The sequence below is a fragment of the Branchiostoma lanceolatum genome, chromosome 5, assembly GCF_035083965.1.
Source record: "Branchiostoma lanceolatum isolate klBraLanc5 chromosome 5, klBraLanc5.hap2, whole genome shotgun sequence".
Taxonomy (NCBI): Eukaryota; Metazoa; Chordata; class Leptocardii; order Amphioxiformes; family Branchiostomatidae; genus Branchiostoma; species Branchiostoma lanceolatum.
The window spans coordinates 8,762,928-8,784,411 of NC_089726.1; the positions used below are offsets into that span (position 1 = coordinate 8,762,928).

Genomic DNA, 21,484 nt, shown 5'->3' on the forward strand with positions numbered 1-21,484 from the left:
CTTTCGCCTCCAGAGATTCATATACATTTTTATGTGTCTATGTATATGCTCTTCACATACGCACCGCAAGACAATGTACTATTTTCTGAGAAACACAGACTGTGCTGATAAGTCACTCACATAGGGAGCAATTAGTGGCTCGATGCTTTGTCCTTCGGAGTAGAAAGAAATTAAAGGCACATGTTTCTTTTTCTAAATTGTTGAATCCATCTACAAAATGTGTGCTGTAATGAGGATTTTTTTGAGCGACCAATAAGATCTTCATAAACTTGCGTTGCATATTAATAAAGATGCCACTTATGACCTATTTTGAGCAGCGCTGCTATCATTACCGGTCATAGATCTCCAAGCAGATGTAACGTTAGCAATCGGGCCCTTTTTCGGGCGTATCTGGCGGTGTTTACGATTTTATGGAGGTGTTCTGTACGTTTTTATGGAGGTACTTTGTTTGTGTTTTTGGAGGTGCGAATTTTACACTCTCAGAGCAAGCCCGACATCTGCATGGAGATTAGCCATTCATGGCCAGACAGTTCTGCGTCCCTCAAGCTTGTATAACATGTAACACACGTCCTTCACCAAATCCAATTCTAGACGAATATTGACGACCCATCGAGACCTAGCTACCAGCCCTTTGATTCTATTATTGGATACTCAGTCGGCTTCGCTGCTTATAGTAACGTGTCTTATAGAAGCTAATTCGCTCTTCAAGTCTCTTTTAGTTCCCGTGAAGAGAGATGATTGAGTGTGGGCTTTATTTGTTCATCTCTGGTCACCCGAGTTGACATCACACACCGCCCCCCTCCCCACCCACGCACTGAGCCAAGGCTTATTGCTCAGAGAGGTTTTCATGCGAAAACACTCAAGAAATTGCGTTACGTAAATTTGTGAACTTGCATTACACTTGCCACGTGCTTCGCTTTAAAATGATAACGTTAAAGCTCTTCTTACTGTGGTTGAGTATTGAAATAACATTTCACATAGAATTTTCAGTGAGGTTTCATGAATAAACGAACATCTTTATTGTGCATTTATTTTAAATTTGTTGAATATCAAATTTCACTGTTATATAGACTTATTGAAGAGTCGTACTTGAAGTGTTTCACAGATCCAGCCATCTTCTTCCTATCCATGCAACTTATGAAAGTCAACATCATGTATCTTTGAAGCTATCTTGTTGACAACCACCCACCTAACCAACAAACAAGCAAACAAACAAACAAGCAAACAAGCAAAGAAACAAACAAACAAACAAGAAGAGCTGGTAAAACCAAGGAGGTTAAAATTTGGTAAAACATGTCCTGCACACCCCTCGGTGTGGAACATGGTATGTCCCAATCTACCTGATTGTCTCATGCCTGTCGGACACAGACTGGTTGATCGCACCGTTACCATGGAGACAACCGTTGTCCTGCGTAACCATGACTACCTACGTAACCTGTCAGAAATCCAGGTCATCACTTCTACATGAATCATCCAAATTCATTTTGAAAAAAAAATGAATAGACAACTCTTATATTAGATGTGAAGGCAACGTCGATATATCGGGCTCCTTACGTTGACAAAGTCCGACTATATAATTTTTACATTCTGACCTGCTGATGGGATAGCATCATATCAAAATGAAAAAAAAACGTCCTTGACAAAGGTGAATCCTAGGGAAGCAGATCTATACATCTATATATAATAAGAATCAGTTTCTTGAGTAAATGGTTGGTTATACTGCCCAATAAGTGCGCATTCATTATGGCCACAGTCATTAGCTAGTCTCTACCAGACTAACCACGCCGGCTATAGAGAGAATATTTGCCAGGAGGGTTTGACCACCATAGGGTACCGTTTGCAGGCTCTCCGAGGACTGGCTCTAATAGCCAATTATTCCTTTTTGGGCCGATTTCTACGATCCGTACCCCCGTAGGAAGGCCTGGTGGAGGCTAGTCATTAGCCAGCAGGACAAAGCTTTAGAACCCAGGAAAGCTGCCCGGTGTTTCGGACTACGGAACAAAACATTCCAGGCTGGCTATTGGGTAACTGTGGTTACGTTATACCAGTTACAAAACACAGATGACATAACACGTAAACTCGGACACAGAACCAAAACAAAACCTTGTAACATGTAATGTAGAGAATACTTTAGAATCGGGCTTCTTTTCTCAGACACTTCTTCGTTGTTTGGAGGTGAAGGACTGTCAGAGAAGCCCGGCAGTCAGAATTTCCAACCCACTATTTGCTTGGAGATTGGCATCACACTGAATCCAAACTACAGAGTGCCACGAACGTCTGTTGATCTGGTTGTATGATTCAACACATTTGTGGAGTTGTGAGGACCTCTAGCGGAATAGTAATAAACTTCAGTTCGGACGATGATATCTAGCCTCCATAGCAGGCTCTGAACCGGCCTTTTTGGGGGCTAAATAATACACCTTTTGCAGCCAGCCCGTAACCATCAGCCAACCCCGTAACCATTTTGCCGGCAAAATGGTTACGGGGTAGGCTGATGGTTACGGGCTGGCTGCAAAAGGTGTATTATTTAGCCCCCAAAAAGGCCGGTTCAGAGCCTGCTATGGAGGCTAGATGATATCAGAATCGTAACGTTATTGATACAATATTGGCAAATGCTATTGATACAATATTGGTAAATGTTATCCGTCAAAAGTGATAGATTTCCGTTCCCAAAATCAAACTGTGAAATAAACAACACATGTGAGTTATACTGCATAAATAATTCAGTATTCGCTGGAGAGAGCTTCACAGTTGGCTACACATTCTACCCTATCCTATATTGTGCTATAGCCCGGCCCCACCACTGGTGCACTGCGCTAGCACTGCGGTGAGCGGAGACAGTTCAAAAGCGCCCCCTATTGTCCAGAATTATTACTTCAACAGTGTGTTCGGCTGAAAGTGTTATATATCCAGCTTGTGTTCTGAGTGTTCAAGCCGTTTTCTGTAGCATGTAATTAATCATGATTTGAACAAATTCACTCAAACAATGGCTCATTGCCTTTTCCTTTTGTATGAACAAATTCGTTTTTCTGAGGAATGTTGCACTTCTTAAAAATCCACTTGTTTTGAAGATTGTTTTAAAGAAGTAGGGCTCAATGATTTAGCCTAACGCCCAAGATGTCTTTATGAGGCCCAATATAATTTCTAAAACGTCGCCTTCCTCGCAAAAAAATATAGATTTTTGAGGACAGACCTTAGTTGATATCAATCGACAGGTGTCGCTGCTGCACTATCTAAATTTGGACACCGGTCTGGTGAGCACCAACACGCATGCTCAGATGACGTCATGTCCAGGAAGGCAGCCATCTTGGATCCTGTAATGTTTTGATTTGACTTTCGTCTCACTTTTCTGTGGAATTTTCTCCCTAAAGTCGGCAAGTCGGCGACAAGATTCACCGCTGTTAGAAAGATCGCGATCTTAGGTCATCCAGGATGACCATCTTGCCGAAGAAAAAGCCTGAGAACGACGGGCAGGAGTCGACTTCTGGGGAACATTCTCACCCGCACAGGGTGCCCCACTCCCACGGGCACAGCTCGCACCCCCACCCGCACGGGAACGTCCCGGAGGCCCGGGTGACAGTCCGGCCCCGCTCGTCTCCCCCACGGTGGGGGGCGGGAGGGGCCTCTGCTCGGGAGGAGCGCTTCTCGAGCGACGAAGACGCCCCAGAATACGGAGCGCACTCGCATTCTGGACATGCCAACAAGCGGCGGCATCGCTGTTCAGGCTCCCCGCTCCGCAGCTCCAGAAAAAGGGGGGGTCTGTCTGTCGGGGGGCACTCGGCGCACCCCGTGGGGTCCCCCCAGGCCCGTCCCGTGGAGAACCCCCCCGGGGAGGAGCAGCAAGACGCTACACCTGTCTACAACAGCGAAGACGAGTATGAGAACTCTCAAGACGTGGACGACAAGACGCTCATGGAGGTAACGCGTCATACACAAAAATAAATCTTCCCACTTCGCATCAACTTTAGTATTCTAAAAAGTATTGCCTGTTATATAATAGACGCTGATCATTATTTTCGTATGGCCGTTACGGTCTCTTAAAATTTTGTACCCAAGTTCTTGTACATATGAGTGCATATTATGTAGAATTTTAAGACCTTACAAACAAAATTTGTATTCGTCCAGTTGTGTACGTGTAAACATACACACCATAAAATTTATAAAGATTAGAACAAAAGGAAACCTTCCATAGTACTAACAGCTGCACAGTGGTACACATTTAAGGGTGTAACTCAAGTTTTATAATAGTTTAAACTGGAACAAAGCTTTGTAGGATTGCAAGAATTGTAACATTTAAAATTAAGATCCTATGCAGTAGCCTTAGAAGCTGGACCAAATGCAGTAATGAGACACTCTGAAAGTGATGGTCCAACCATTGATGATCAGCAAGTTAATCCAGAATGGAAATTTATGCACTGTCAGCATCACCCAACGGACATTTATAGGACTTGACAGAAGTTGGCGATTACTCACAATGTTTGTGTTAATCAACTATCTCTCCATCTCTAATGAACATCCTGCCATCAACGCTGATGTTATTTTCTGAATTCGTAAGAATTACAGAATTCGTAACTTTGATGTATAAATGGTGCTTGAATTTCTGAACGCATTGTGTCAGATTTACCACTGTGTACAGCAAGAAGAGATTTCACTGCTGATTCTAGAGCTACAGATTACAAAACCTGCTGATCACATGACCTGACCTGAACATCTTACTAGTAAACAGTGATGCATGCTGGGACTGCTCAGATCTAGATTCAACCTTGTTTCTACGTTATTGCTTTCAGCAAACTATGTTATTCATGTCTATCTGGCATGTTTGATAGTCGTTAAACAGTTCTTTGCAAGGGCATCGCAATGTCAGTGCTTAAAGGTTCACATACAACCAGTTTCAGTTGGCCCTCAGCAGTATCAAAAGGGGAGGGGAGCTAGATACCAACTGTTATCTCCCTCGTCTGGCATTAGTATGCTGCTGGCAATGTTTGGAGTAGGATGAGGAACTAGCATTAAAGATTATGGTATGACGCATAAGAAGACATGCTGTAGAAAATGCAGGTCATGTCCAAACAAGATCTATCCACCCTCTTATTATGAGTCTTAAATGAACCTACCTACATGTATAATCTATTATATTCCTGGACATCTAATCTAGATTGCTTAGTTCAAAGCTTGGCTCTCAGCAAATATGTCCAATCAATCATTGATTGGTAATATTGATTGATCATAGATTGATCACCAAATTGAAAGCCATCCTTTGTAAATCAGGTACAAGTTGCTCCCTGTTAAATAGAGATCTTCCGATGTAGCAACATATGGAATGCCCTTCCAACGCAATGTTAGGGGTCATGTTTATTAAGGTACGGTAATGTTGCTGGCGGCAACACTGATACATTGTAGTAAGGAAAATTGTGTTGCAGTTTAACAGTCATCAAATATTCACTACATTAAGACATTTAAAGGTAAAGGTCCTCCCATAGCCTTTTTGAGGCCGTAGTGGCAATGGGCTGTTATCCGCTGTTCATCTCCTTCTACCACCTTTTACCTCCCCAAGTTAGGTACACATTGTTACACCTGGGTGAAGTCAGGAAAGTCATTAGTAATAGTATAGTGGCTTTCCCAAGGACACAACGTCAAGCCAGGAATTCCAGGAATCAAACCCATGACCCCTCAATCTTGTGTCAGCTAGCATGGCCATTCGACGCACTACTATTTGCACTTTCATATCACCTTATGTCATACAGGATGTATGATTATGATGAAACAGGTACAAGTTGAATCTAAAAAGCGGGTTCTTTGTACATCATGAATTCACAATTGTCAGTAGGAAATGTCTATAAATCCTCTGTTACTTCCTGTTTAAGAATAATTACACGGAACTCTAAATTAGCATAACTTGTCCAACCACCTTCCACTCCCAGATCTAAGCAAATTCCCCAAGTAAAATGTCGCCAATCGATTTGAATAGAATTCTGTATTCAGACCGGTCCAACCTAGCAATTTGCATTCTCTAGATAACTATTTGCATCTGGCCATGAAAGCTTCATTCTCAGACATAAATGAAGAAATATTTGAAGCAAATCAAATTTCATATGACATTACAGTGAGTAAGCTAGGTGCTTGTGTGTAAAAAATGTTACCACCAAGATACCAGTGAAAATCATATACTTTCTAGATTGTGCAGTGTGTGTGTTGATTTGAGACTATAACTATGATCATTTATGATAAAATGTATCATTGTTACCATTCTGTTGCTATGGTTACAGATGGAGGCTCGATTTGAACATGCTCTGAAAGAAAAGAAGGGCTGGACCATTCGACAGATGGGGGTGGATGGGGCCTGTTTGTTTCGTGCAGTTGGTGAGTACAACCTGTTCTCCACCGTACCCTCTCTACTTTTGGTACAGCCCAAATGTTACAATTTGTTTGCATGAGGAAGACGATTTGTTAAAGTGGCAAACAATATCGCTTGGTTAATGCTTTTCGGACAAAACTACCTGCAGAGAGGGGGGACAGATAATTAGGATTATCATAATGAATACCGTCTGAGAGAACACTCGTGGTGTGAAGATGTGGACACAAGTAAACGTCTGATGCACCTCTGTTAATGTTATGTGTCACCTCACTTTGCTGTGCTATTCTGCACTTCCTTGCGTATTGTTCTTTCTACTACTTTCTCTCTTCTACTGCATGTTAGCTGGATACATGTACATGTATGTGGGACGGACTAAATCTCAAACAGACCAACATCTTTTGCAAGCAGCTCCAGAAATGTAGCCTAGTGTGCATACTATTCTACATATGTAGCTCCATTGGCTCCTCTGATCACTTCCATATGCAGCCATATGCAGACTCGTCTGGCACATTTAGTATTTGAATATTTGCCTAGAATATTTGCGAGAGTTCTGATTGGCTCCGAGGATTTGAACAGATATTGGGAAGTTTGATTACCCCATTATACTGCTTTTGAGAGAAATATTTCATTTCCAAAATGATTCATGAAGTAAGGTCTAAAGATTGAAATGTGGATGGGTGCCAGTCTATTCTGTGTGGAAGTAATTATTGTTGGAACTTGGAATGAACCAGTGCCAGAATAGGATGGATCCCAGGCTATATATAGGGCTAATCCTCATGTCAACAAACATCTTTTGCAAGTGGCTCCGGATGTGGAGTGACTGTAGTAAAAAAGATGTTGGTTAGTTTGAGCGTTAGTCTGCCCTACATACTTTCTGTTAAACTGGATGTCCACAGAATGAATGTTACATGTACATGTACTACTGTAATATTGTAACAGTGTGGTTCAAGCGCCACTTACTGACCAGTCTAAATGGTCCGCACCTTTTTAGCCTAGTGGTAAGTGCGTTGGGTTTGTGCGCTGTTGGGCCCGGGTTCGATTCCCGAGAGCCAGGAGACTGTACTACTCACAAACCCGGGCCCGCCAGCGCACAATCCCAAAGCACTTACCAGTAGGCTAAAAGGTCCGGACCAGTTAGACTGGTCAGTAAGTGGTGCTTGAACCACAGTTACACTACTCTTCCCCCCATGCATTTCATTATGTTGTAGCCAGGATCTGTCCGTTGATCATAATGTTTTGTCAATCTCACCATAGGAATAGGTCCTGTGCATTTTGTCAGAGTTTCGAAATGGAATATATGTTAGATTGGGCTTTACCATTGTTTCAAGGGCAAGCACAATATTTCACAGCCTTGTATTAGTCCAGGTGTTATTTACACCTGACGTTTTCCCCTCTCCCATGCAGCTGACCAGGTGTATGGTGATCAGGAGATGCATTCCATAGTGCGCAACCACTGCATGGACTACATGGTTGGTACTGCAGACTTTTATAGATGATAATGGTGTCTATTTCGTAAGGACATGTTGCATGCAACGCAGAACAATATCTGAATTATGCCATTTTAACAATGATTGTTGATAAAAAGTTACACACAATTACAGATATACTACACATATACCTGACTTACTTTGATAATGGTGAGAACTAACTCTCATTGAAATCTTCTAAAATGCGTAATCTATTGAAGTGAAAAGGCCGTAATATTCTAAAACGTTATAATTCTATATCATTTTAGTGTGTATTTGTGAGGGGGAGGGGGGCAGCAAATCCTTATAAGTAAGACATTTGATATGTTGTTTTTGTGACAAGGGGATGACACAGTGTGTTTGGTTTTTCTTCAATTTAAATTGCCCTATTCAGTAGTTTAATGTAGTTTTTCTGCCATTGGCACTAAGGCCATGTAATGTTATTTCTGATCGCCTCCAGCAAGTTGGATAGCCTTGTCTACATGTATTCATTCAGTGTAAAGCTGCAAGGGATCCAATGAAGAAGAGAGAATTAAACATGTTTTTCTGCATACCTGTCTAATGGGACAAAATGCTTTCAAGTTGCCAGTATTCCCAATTCATTTAGCAATGTTCCCACTCCCTTTAGCAATGTTAAGTGATGGAAATACAGGACTGGAATTTGAGAACGAGAGATTGCCAATGCGTAGTATATGCTTAAACAGGAGGCTTGATTATTTGGGTTGTGATTGTATTTTTTGTGTGCAATAGCCAACCCTTCACCCTATTCTAACTCTTAAAGGAGAGCTATACTCCAGAAGGAGGTGTTATTTTTCAATAGATGATAATCTTAGGAAGTAAAGTGAATACTATTTCACAGTATACAATTCAAAACCCACTAGTCCCGTGTGCATCAAAAAGCATTCAGTATTCTACTAGACTTCCCAAGTATCCTCTTAGCAAGCTCAGCCTATGGCCAGTATGGATGAATACAGTGTGCCTGACAAGGCCTGACAAAGGATGGGTTGCAGAAATCAGCAGATGGATTGTAGTACTCCTTTGAGATATAGAATAGTTGTGTAACGTTTGGCTAGTGTCATATTCCTTTGAAGTAAAGGATCATTGAGAACTTAAATCTTCAATCATGCAGTTGTAAAAATAAGATAACATAGGATTTTGCATTCTTGAGCAGATAAAACTTATGGAGTTTTAAGATGAAGCTCATTCTTTGTCTTTAGGAATGTCCCTGTAGCTCAACTGGTAGCAGCCTCACAGTTCCAGTTAGCTGGTTGAGGCTGCACCCATCTTTTGGAAGGGACATAAAATGGGGGTCCCGTGTTTGACGAGGTGCATCAAGCATGTTAAGGGGGAAGGGCTAGCAACCCCCTCCTGTAAGAATATACCCTGCTACTGAAACAGCTAGGAAACTTGCTGCCCTATGTGCAACTAGGCACTACATGGTGAACGAAAACAATAACAAGTCATCTCTTCTTTGTTTTTCCAGTTGAAAAACTATGACTACTTCTCCCAGTATGTGACTGAGGACTTCATGACATATATCAACCGTAAGCGTAGCGACCATTGTCATGGCAACCACCTGGAGATGGTTGCTATGTCGGAGATGTACAACCGACCCATCGAGGTGTACCAGTACAGTACAGGTGAGGTCCGAAGACATGTGAGGGTCTTAGGCATTTCAAACTGGGAGAGACAGACAAATATGATAAACATTAAAAGTTGTAATATCTCTAATGCTTCAAAGACAGGAGTTTTGAGTCATTTAAAAAAAATATTTTGCCTGCGTGTTGAATAATTAGGTTTTAAGTTGATTATCCAACAACTGTGTAAAAGGCCAAGTTGATAACGTATAGCTAGAACTTCTGCAACATCTCTTAATGTAGACACGTGACTCTGTCAGCAGTGGATCAGATGTTGCAGAAAGCTTGTATAGATAGTTAATACTGCTTTAGAAAGAATTCTAACAATACAACCTGTCAGAAATCATGAGTTAATCAAGAAATGAGTAATAATGTTGTTGTTGCTTTTCCAGAGCCATGCAACACATTCCATGGCATGCATGTGACGGATAACGACCCCATCCGTGTTAGTTACCACATGAAGCGGCACTACAATTCCATAGTCAACCCCTGGAAGGCCACCATTGGAGTGGGGTTGGGACTGCCGGCTTTCAAACCCGGGGTGAGATACATCTTGCAATAGCTTTTTAGTCTTAGGGGGGAAAATGTCGTGTTTCCGGTTACCCGGTAGACCCTAGCAAAATCCTGCCGATTTCTAGACCTTTGGATATATTTTTGCAGCTCTTCTTTGTTATTATGAAGTGGTCCCTGAATGATCTTTCTCAAATCAGGAAGGTTCTCATCATGAAGCATACCTGTGTTAGCATCTGCAGTTTGGATGCACTTTGATAGGGGGCTCTCACTTTGGTATGATGTTCTGTTGCCTTGACCTCTCCTCTTGTTTTGCTGTTTTCAGCTCGCAGACAAACAACAGGTTGATGATGCAATCAAGGCCTCGGAAGAGTCCGAACTTCAACAGGTAATGTTCTTGGGTGTACACATGATACAACAAATGCTAGAAAACAAAACAAAAAAGGACACAGAATTTTGACCAACAATTATGACTAACAATTATCATCATTATTAACAGAATTATGACTAACAATTATTATAACTAAAAACAGTTTTTAACCTTCTCCCTGCTGAAGCAGCCTTTTGGCACCAAATTTTTGTTGGTTTACAGCTTTAGGCAGCAGAGAGAAGGTAAAAGTGGTTCTAGTGCTACAGAAAGAAGTGTTTAATGATTAGAAATCTCCTGCTTGAGTGTTTTCCGTTATCCATCTAGTATTTTTATGTACATGTATGTAATGTTCTTATTCACTATAATTGCTTCATATTGGTATCTATGTTTTTGAGGAGAGGGCTTCTTATAAGCCTTTTGCTTTTTTCCCGATCCTCAATTAGTCAATAGATAAATAGGAATGAAATAGGAATCCTTTCAAAATCTGTGATTTGCTCTGTGAATAGTTTCATCAGGTTGGTAAGTCACTTATTGACTGACAAAAAGGCTCTTTTTGACACAACCAAGAGATTTATTCAACCGACGTTTCAGTGACCATCTGTCACCTTCAAGGCAATTCTGACTGGTTCACATTGCACTGCAGCACAGTTGTTGCTGCTTATAGATGCTTTCTTAAGAAACAAATGATAATAAGCAGTGACACCTCTGCTGCATTGCAATGTGAACCAGTCAGAATTGCCTCGAAGAAGGTGACAGATGGTCACCAAAAATGTCGGTCGAATAAATCTCTTGGTTGTGTTAAAAAGAGTCTTTTTATTCTTGATGTGCTGTAGACTTACATGTTGGGCACCTGTTTTACAGACCATGCTGGAGGACAAGATGCGGTACACGGACTGGGAAGCCACAAACGAGGCCATCGAGGAACACGTGGCGCGGGAATCGTACCTGGACTGGCTGCGAGAGCAGGAAAAACGGGCTCGACAGGCAACCGCTGTAAGTGACTGGCTCTAGCTACATAAACCCACCATAATTAGTGGTGTCTAAGTGCATACTGCCTATTAAGTGCTACATCTTTCAGAGTCAAGAACTGTAAATCGTGAAACTATCGCAGTGGTTTTGTTGTCGCAGTGACCTCTTCACCAAGAATCCATGACACGGCAAATATGTCTCCCTTGTATGACTACTGCAGAATTGTTTCAACTGCAAATTTCAAACACAGCGAGAACCTCAATTTTTCTCCTAGTACAAAACAAGTTTGGCAACATAAAAAGATGTTGCTATGGCGACGGTTGTCTCTGTTAACGTTTTCGTTTTTAGCCCACATGCAAATAAGGACCTCGCATAAATCATATCAGTCGATCACCTTCTCTACCAAATTAACACAAGTTGTCCAATGTATGAAAATCTTGTTTTCACAAAAAAAGATATCGTACCATTTCCTCATAAATTATGTAAATGAGGCCCTCTATGCAAGATTTGTGTCTAATAGTGGCCACATTTACTGAACTTCCAAATGGTGCAAAAATGAAGTCCCCATCATTTACCACTATAGATTTATAGTATTTTGTCATTAATGATGCAAATTAAGTATTAATTTGCATAATTGATATGTATTGATATTTATCCCTTTCTCAGTTACATATTTCATGTGTTTGAGAGTCCTATGATAGAATGCAGCTGATTTATTAACTGTCCTCATTAATAATGCATATCAGATATTGATTTGCATAATTTGGCATATGATTATGTAAATCATTACTTAAGCTATCTACACACCAAAAATTATGATGATCCGTCATCCCCTTCTTGCGTTATTCTCTTTCAAAGTTTGAGTCAAAATCAGCTCCTGCAGTTCCAGAAAAAGTCACTAGGGGGTCCAAATCTACAGGACATATTTTCCTAACAAAGATCTATCCACCACTTAAAAATCATGACTAAAGCATGTTCAGAAGACGAGATTTGAAAAGTGAAAGTTCCCCTGCAGTACCATAGAAAGTCGCTAGGGGGCCCAAAATCCAATCATTACAAGGTATCCCACAGACCTACCCACCTACAAAATATGAAGACGATTCATCCAGGCATTCTTGAGTTATCGTCCCATGAACCTTCACATTCCTGTACAATTCCTAGAATTCTTGCAATCTGCACACAATATAGTAAAAATTTGGCTCGCCCCTGAGGTGTCGCCAATAAAACCACTTGAAATAAATAAATTAACAGTATGCCATGCCATCTAGGTATGTTTGTAACTTAGATTAAGAGAAGTTTGGATGTGCAAAATTTATTAGCATGTTAAAAGATATGTAGCATATAGATTGATTATGTCCTTTGTGTATGACTTAGTTTTTACCCTGATGTTTCTCTCCCGTAGCCGCGTAGCGCCAGTGCGACGTGTAGTTCGGCCGAGGCGGCAGCAAGTCGCCCCCGAGGAGGCCGTTCCCCACGGAACCACAGTACCAACAACTCGCCGGCCAACACGCCCGAGAGACCAGAGAGCAGCGACCATCACGGACCCCCCTCCCCACGCGCCGCGGGCACGTCGGGGGATCCTCATGTACATACCACTGTAGATAGGATAGGTGAGGGCAAGGTCCTTTGTACTTATTATGAGGTCCATTATATCTATTTCTTTACATCATGTTAGCAATCATGTGCACTGTTGAAAAAATAGGCGAGGCTTCGTTTTTTTATAGTTTTTAATGTAGTGCTAGCCATACTGTACCTCTATAGATAGGATAGGCGCATCTTTTATGCAGTTCTTCATGTAATGTGTTTTTTTCTGTAGTTATAGCTTTGTAATTCAAAGAGAAAAGAGTCTAAATGTATCCTTTCAGCAGATAGGATAGGTGAGAGCACAGTCTTTTATACAAGTCTTTATGTAATGTTAGCACTGTTTTGGGGAGTCATAGCATCGGCTTTGTAGGTCCTAGAGAAAAGAGTCCATGTCAGTCTTTCAGCCTGATGTGTTGAATTTTGGTCACTTTTCTCTAGCCTCTGACTCTTCTTTATATATAATATATGTTGATAAGTTCCAACATTAACCCTGTATGTGAGATTACAAAGATCCTCTCCAAGGAGCGTCACTGAGTGTGAAGTTGTTTTTTTTTGTTTTTTTTACTTCGGTTTTTGACAGACAAGGACGACGTGGCACTGCACTCAAGTTTTTATAACTTATATTAACAGTGCCACCTACAGATAACAACATACCCAATTTTTCATACACCTGGGCAAAGTGAGGAAAGTCGTGTAAAGTGCCTTTCCCAAGGGCACAACATCGATGGCATCAGGGGGATTCGAACTCAGGACCTCTTGGTTCTGGGCCGAACACCCTGTCGTTACGCGACACGACCCCACTAACCCCAAGTTGTTGTTTGTCCCCTCAGGTAGCCCAGTTGTGCAAGGACCCAGTGCAAAGAGCCCCAGCCCCCTTCCCATGGGTGCAGAGGGTGGTGCTTCCCCTGTCGCTGGTGTCTCCGGGACCCTGGAGGATATACCACCAGCAGCATACGGTCAGTAGTAGATCTAACGCAAACATTATTCCCATGAACTCACTTCTCATTCCACCATTGATAGCTTTTCTCTGTATCAATAATTTTCCTCTAGCTCACATCATTACACTGTCCAAATATGTCTTAAAGTTCTTCTACATCAACGGCTTCTTTCTACCCACTGCAAAATGATAGAACTCTCTCCCTGACAAGGTGTTGCCCTCCCGAATACAACCCAAAGACTTCAAAAGCAACGTTCACTGTCATCTCCTATCATAGTCATCTATATCTCCCACCATCTAGTGCTAAGGTCCCCATTGTGCCGGTGCCCATCGGGGGTGCAGGGCCCCGAAGCCACAATATACCTCACGGTGTTCACACCATTAGCCCACAGCGTCTATTTGTTATCCGGTCTTGCGGTGCTTTTAAGTCCAAGTTAAAATGATTCAGTACCTGGGCCGGGCCCAAAAATGGCGTCCCACGTGGCTACGCCCGAAAGTACAAAAAACAGCCTGTAAACTACCTGGTAGGGCCCCTTTTTCCAATTGGGACCTAAGCATTACTTGGAACAGGAATTGGACCAGTCAACTCTCAATCTCGTGTCCGCTAGCTTAGCCACTCAGCCATTCTTCATGACTATGTAGGGTAGTGTTGCTAAGGTAATAGCCTGGCGTTGTTAAGCTAAGAGCCATGTTTGTGTGTCTGACAGGTCTGACAGACTGGGATGATGACGATCTCCTCGCCAACGTGCTGGCCATCTCGCAACAGGAGTACCTGGACTCCCTGAAAAGAACAGTAGCTGTCAACAACCCAGAACAACAACAACAACAACAACACATGGACACTCACCCCACATTCAGTATGCAACACTCGGATGCAAAAAACTCCAGCTAATGCTGGCTTGAAGACTGTCTTTCCGCAAAAATGTTTTTGATTTTTTCCTTTTGTTTTATATTACTACTAATAGAGAACGGAAGGTTGTTAAGTGATATAATTTTATGAATTATATGAAATGGGACGGACAATGAAGCGTATTAGTTATCAATGTAGAGTTCTGCTAGGTTAAATATAGTGATAACAATTTTATATTGCCAGAATGTCAAAGGAAGTTAAACGGAATCCTCTTTTACCAGGTAAAATGTGGCATATCCGTCTCCCCTCCCTCGTTTATTGGTATACAATCCAACCCCTAAAAGTCCCTTTTCTTTAAAAAAATTTTGTGTTTTATTTCATAAAGTCTACCTGTTTTGCAGTCTTAATATCTAAATCATAATTTATACAGGTGAATGAAGCAATTTAACAAATGTTAGTAACTTCCAAAATTATATTTACTGATTCCTTAACAAGACTGGGAAAAACGTAACTCCTACAGTTCTTTGTAAATGTTGGCCATCCAGTGCAGTGCACTTGTTAATGTAAATCTGAAGTGAAAGGGGTAGAGATGGAAGATAGGCAGGCTAGCTTTTGGTATTGAAATCTAAAATGGTGCTTGACATTGCCAGTATTAAAATGTTCTCAATGTAAACCCCATGTACATACCCCCACATCCCCCAGTGATCATATTGATAGGGCCATTGGAGTTTGTCCTAGCTGAATCTGTTGCACACTGGGCAAATGTTTCACACAAAAACTGCACTTGTGAATATCAACAATGCACCCCAAATCCTTGTATAATGTCATACAATGTAGTCCATGCCCATAATATTCCATAAGTCACTCCACAAAAGAGAGCCTTTAAGTTTAACTCTGAAGTCTCATGTTGGCATCAAATTGTTGTAATTGTGTTGTGCCCTGGGTGATGTGTATGCGATCACCATTGTTAACCAAGGGGAGAACCAACAATGATGACATGTTTGATATGGTGCTACCAGGAAGGGGAATATGCTTTTGGTTTTTAGCGACGCATTATCGACGGTGATGCTTTTTTTTACAAGAAGATGAAGGTACAGGGTAACAGAAGGGGACTTCACAAACATTTGCATGGTACTGACAAACTTTTCAAGCCCTAGCTAAGATACTGTGAGATGAGAGTCGACCAACTTTTGTATGTCGTGAGCAAAGTTTGTCAGATGGAAAGAAGATACGCTAGCAGCTCTGTTCATACAATGAGGAGTGATTCAGATGCAGTCTGCATTTTTTATATATGTATATCTGAGATTCTGTCATATATCCTGTATGAAATGTGATGGGGGGGGGGGGTAATATGTATTGCTGTAGAGAGGGCGAGGAAGGGGTGAACTGTGATACTGAAATGTTGTAATAGATTTTGAAGTAGACCGAATCCCTTCTTCAAATCTGTTCAATCGTGATGAATACGTGTAAAATATGGCCATTTTGTCACAGCAGTTTGCAAGTTTGAGCTGTCTGATTGGATGAAATTGTCCAGAACATACATGTAGTCTCACATTTGGTCCAATCCATGACTCCGTTAGTCTGGAAACCCTGCAGTCTGGAACCCTGCAGTCCATGGAGTGAAACTTTCCAGCCCTAATGTTTAAAATTAAAGCCCTGTAGAAGAAAAGAGGAATTAATCATGAAAGAATGACAGTTTCTTTGTACAGACAAGAATTTGAACGTCAGCTGTCATCAAGGCTGTCTCTTGGGAGCGATACTCGTTCACAGAAATTGTACATTTCCGCCCGCTTTTGTGATATTGGGTCTGGAATACCATAGTCAAGACTGAGACAGCATGTCTAGAAGCTAGAATGTGTCACTGTATTACAACACTGCAGCTGATTCTAAAGACAAAGATCAACATAAATTTTTCAAGCCAGTTTGATATTGAATATATGCTTCTAAAAAAGGAGAACGCAATTTAAGTGCCTTCCTTTTAGTATGCTTCCATATTTTTATGTTTATTTGCCTTAAATGCTTTGATGACTTTTTTGTTGTAATTATTACTGATGTTGATCTCACAGCAAATAGGAACTATAACTTATTATGTTGAAGGAAACAGAGTGTTATTATTTGATTATGCAAACATATATGAAATGATTCGCTTACACCATGCAGAGGTATTTTATGTAGCAGAAAATTTGATTTAAACAATTTATTCAGGAGTTAGTATTACAAGAAGTAATGAACAATGCATATGATGGAAAGAGAATTAAAAAATGTGGATTCAAAACACCTGAGTATGAAGTGAATTTTGATAAGATCATAGGCCATATTTACACTCGGCGAAATCTATACCAATCAATTTGCATCAAATTTTTCAATTCGAATAGTTATCGGTTGCGTTCATGCTCGCCATTGAAACTGTGCTCTTGCATCCACACTCAAGGTCGCAAAACACAGGTACATAAAGTGGTATGGCCAAAATTCTTCAAGACCTGGCAGAAAGTTGCATGTGAGAGAGGTCCAAGTGTAAACTGTGGAGTGTGTTGTGGAAATAGGTTGGCCTTCAGACTGTATGATTTGAATTATGAAGTTTTTTTCAAATTTTGTGACGTCAGAGATATTAGCATTGAGTGACTTTCACCTGTTTTTCATACGACATTTTTGATAACCCAAAGAGACGTTTTTTTCTCTGGCTATCTGGGCAATAGCTCAGCAGCCCCACCTAACGACTGGGAATATTATTGCAGATAATATACAGGATACACTGCCAAAGGAAGGTGTACTAGGTATTCCAACACAAACTCCCAATGTACACTTTGCCATGGTTAGAAGTGGGCATAGATCATAGGAAATAGGATTCGGAAATGTTTTTTTTTAAGAGGAGCCATCAAGCTGCCTTGAAATTAAGGTAATAAAAGGATAACCCCATCGTGCGAGTTCCCCATTCCAAAAAAACAGCCGCAAATCTGACGGCCCTTTTCTGCATCCCCCCTGGCGGCTAAAGGGAAGAATTGCACGTCGGTTAGGGTCATTTATGGGTTCAACAGTGCATTATCACTATTATCAGTACATCAATATGATTATACGACTTAAGAGCAAACAAACCGTGTTGTTCGTAAAAAAAATAAAAATACCATTGAAATTGTTTGTTCGTTAGTTCACTGTGGCCCGTGTGGTGCATTTACATAGTGCAGCAAATTTCCTTGCTGTGTCAGTAGCCCCTATACAAGGAGCGGTCACATGACAGAAGTTAGTTGGGTGCAGTGACTGTTAAATCCAAGGAGTAGATTCCAGATAAACACACAGGGTCTCATAATTACACTACAAACGCGCATAGGCCCTGCCAGAAAAAAACGCACACACCATTTTCTGACAGTCAAACTCCATCATTCAGCCAGTCATTAGTTAAAGCACGCACATCATTAAGAAGTCCTTTGTATACAATAGCTACAAGAAGAGGCTCTAATTTCAGAGAAGATAAGAAGGCTCGGACTTCAGAAAAGCGACAGGACCGTGCGCGATTCTTGTGGCAGAGTCGTGATAAGTACCAATTAACAATCGGCCGGAGTTTCTCTTTGACGTGCTTGACGCTTATTAACTCATAGCCTCTAGTTTTTCTAGCATCGTGTCATCTTCTTCTTTGTTCTTATTCAAAATGTCATAAGCCAACAGGAAGTACTAGTATTCCTTCTGGACAATATTAGGATTAATAGAAAATCTCCCATCGATAACTAGTATGTCCTGGCAAATGACATTTGGATAAGTCCCAATTCTTCCAAGTGTTGGCTGTGTTAAGTTCAGTCTTTTTACATACATTCATCATTGTCTACACAGTGAGCGAACTGCAGCAGGGGTAGATGAGTTATTTCCTTCTTCTATTTTATATTTTGCTGCCTCTCAGTTTACAAATGGTTCCCAGTCAAGAACAAATGTACAATGAGTATTCAAGCAAGCGTCCAATGCTTGACAAAGAACGGTGTCCATTTTCATTGTGTGCTGGACATTAAAGGTTAAACCTGCTTTAGAACGTTGTTAAGAAAGTTTGCTTCCCCACGAAAACTGAAAGCTTCTTTAGGGTGCAATTACCCTTTTATTTATTTCTGTTTTCTTTATCCAGGGTGGACGCACTCAGTGCTAACCGCACTGCTTTTCAGGCGTGCCCTTTCAGAAGAAACATAAGAGTAACCTCAATTAGTCTTGATTCCCTGAGTAGGAAAATATCAGACTGCATCCCTAGGAGACGTTACTTGGTAACCAGTTGTTTTGTTTGCACCCAATCCTATAAGCCTGATATATATATACCCTTTTGTAGCAATGTGGTCTCTTCTTCTTAGGACCGTAGGCTAAGCCATTGTGCGTCAATCACCGCTACTACCTTTGGTATATGAGTGTTAAAAGTGGTAGAAGAGTGAAAGTGTCCTCCAAGATTTGAGACTCGAGGTCATCTTTACCTTCTCAATATGCAACACTGCTTGGCAGCTGTGAACCACTGATTAGCCACTGAACCGAAGTACTGTGTAGAGCGTTATAGACTATTCTAGTAATCGACTCTATTCTTTGCTATTGTTCAGCAAGTTGCTGCAGCTGAGAAACAAGCTTAAAGGGTGCTAATCACAAGGACGGATAAGTGGGACACGACGTTAGCTTTAGGGAAGACAGATTCCGAGCAAGTGGGACACGACGAATCCGAAAATACGATTAGGGAGCGTTTTTGGCCTTGCTTAACCCCCTTTTACACACTCAGGACCTTTCCCACGACCCTCCACTTCTTAGTTCAAAGCAGGTTGAGATAGTCTGGAATCGACCCTATTATAGCTCCAGTTCGCTCCTCTGATCACATCTAAGAAGAATGTGACTTCCCCGAATTTGATTTCTCAAAATTCACATTGGGCTGGCGCAGAGGAATTTTAAAGACGAGTGCCCCCCAACCAATCACAGATGACCATGATTTGATTTGATTTGATTTGATTTATGAATTTGTGAATGAAAACATGGACAAATACACCGAATAGGCCACTTGTTTGACGAAGACATTAATGTGTGTGATATTGTAGATGAATCACTTTGTTTCCGAAATTGACTTCATCCTGTGTCTGTTTTCTACATTCACGATTCAGCTATTTTAAGATGTAACAACGCGTAAAGTGTTTTGTTTTGCTTTAGATACCAGACCGTGTTTTGCTATAGATACCAGACCGTGTTTTGCTATAGATACCAAACCGTGTTTTGCTATAGATACCAGACCGTGTTTTGCTATAGATACCAGATCGTGAATATAATCATAGACACATGCTCAGTACTTGTTCGATGATGCCACCAATGTGAGCGTTTGTAGTAGTGACACAGACTGACAGAAAAATGCTTCAGTAGAGGGACTTGACATGCGCGGTGATCAGTTCTCGGGAGCCGGGGACAAATAAAAGATGTAGTGTTTGATTCTGCAGCTACTTTAGTAGAGCATGACCTGCTTATTATCCATGGTATTTGGGCTAGTCCGAATAACCTCTGATACAGAGATCTAGAGGGGCGTTACCTGACAGTCTTAGTAATAATACAATAGGCTTTATATGTATTTTTCTGTGTTTATGTGTATGTGTGTGCGCTGTGCCTGTCCTTGGTGCTACACCATGTATCAGTGCCGTACACTGTGTCTGTCCTTGGTACTGAATCATGTATCGGCACCGTGCACTGCATCTGCCCTTGGTACTGAATCATGTATCGGCACCGTGCACTGCATCTGCCCTTGGTACTGAATCATGTGTCGGTACCGTGCACTGCATCTGTCCTTGGTACTGAATCATGTGTCGGTACCGTGCACTGCATCTGTCCTTGGTACTAAATCATGTGTCGGTACCGTGCACTGTAAATGTCCTTGGTACTGAATCATGTATCGGCGTCATACACTATGTGTACAGTGTCTGTCCTTGGTGCTGAATCATATCAGCAGCATAATTTGTATCTTTCTTTCGTACTGAATCATGTATTGGTATCGTAGACTGTTTCTGTCTTTTGTCGTTGTTACTACATCGTGTATCAGTGCCATGCACTGAATCATATATTGGTACCATGTACCACTGTTTGTTCCTTGGTGATGAATTATCTAATTTTCTTGGCTGAACTTCAAACTGTACTTTCTGTGCGCAGTGTCGTGTCCTAGTCTGTATAGACTGACGGGCAGTAGTAGTAGTAGTAGAAGAAGAAGTAGTAGTAGTAGTAGTAGTAGCAGTAGTAGTAGTAGCAGTAGCTGTGTCTATTTCGTACATTCAGAAGTCAAAGACCTCACAAAGGCATTTCCTATTCTGGGATCTGTCAAAATAGAACGATACGGGCAGAGAGATCCCCTTTACGCTGCAGAAAAATGGCAGGACATCAGACAACTCGCTACAATATTGAAAAACATCTGTCGTACAAAATGTCATTAAGTTTTACTGAATGATTCCCCAAATGCTCTGATTGCGGCGCTAGGGGCCGTTAACCTTCTTGCATTACTTCATAACTCCGTAATGAATAGAGAATTGGGAGTCAAACAGCTACTTCCGTGTGATAAAGGTTGAGAAGCCACAACGGTCGTGTCCGTGCTGTTTCCAAGAGAGTTCGCGTGTCTGAGTACTGTGTCCGCTCTAATTTGACACGGCCCTCCCTTATAAATCCCTTAACATCCCATAACACTAGAGGCTGCGACCGTTGAACGAGCGCTGAGCGATCAATGATTTGACAGGCCGCTCAACAAATATTGTACGTTCTGTGCCTTTTGTTGTCTTTTAAATCATACTTTTACATTTTGTATCATAATCCAATTGTGAAATCAAGGGTTACAGAAG

General features: G+C 41.3%; 1 protein-coding gene across 1 annotated transcript; it reads left to right on the forward strand.

The window, feature by feature from the left end:
- The first annotated feature begins 3,273 nt into the window (after positions 1 to 3,273).
- Positions 3,274 to 16,950, forward strand: LOC136434849 (OTU domain-containing protein 5-B-like). Its single transcript, XM_066427922.1, has 10 exons — positions 3,274 to 3,918; positions 6,264 to 6,357; positions 7,757 to 7,821; positions 9,302 to 9,458; positions 9,848 to 9,996; positions 10,291 to 10,353; positions 11,197 to 11,328; positions 12,707 to 12,914; positions 13,719 to 13,844; positions 14,533 to 16,950. Exons 1-10 carry the CDS (start codon positions 3,433 to 3,435, stop codon positions 14,715 to 14,717), a joined length of 1,665 nt encoding a protein of 554 aa, XP_066284019.1. The 5' UTR covers positions 3,274 to 3,432; the 3' UTR covers positions 14,718 to 16,950.
- Positions 16,951 to 21,484: the final 4,534 nt, after the last annotated feature.

What these genes read in the sequence shown, in the direction of transcription:
- LOC136434849 (XM_066427922.1), top strand. Translation starts at nt 3,433, where the DNA reads ATGACCATCTTGCCGAAGAAAAAGCCTGAGAACGACGGGCAGGAGTCG. An exon ending in TGCCGGCTTTCAAACCCGGG is followed by an intron (nt 9,997 to 10,290) that starts GTGAGATACATC and finishes TGCTGTTTTCAG; the next exon opens with CTCGCAGACAAACAACAGGT. An exon ending in TATACCACCAGCAGCATACG is followed by an intron (nt 13,845 to 14,532) that starts GTCAGTAGTAGA and finishes TGTGTCTGACAG; the next exon opens with GTCTGACAGACTGGGATGAT.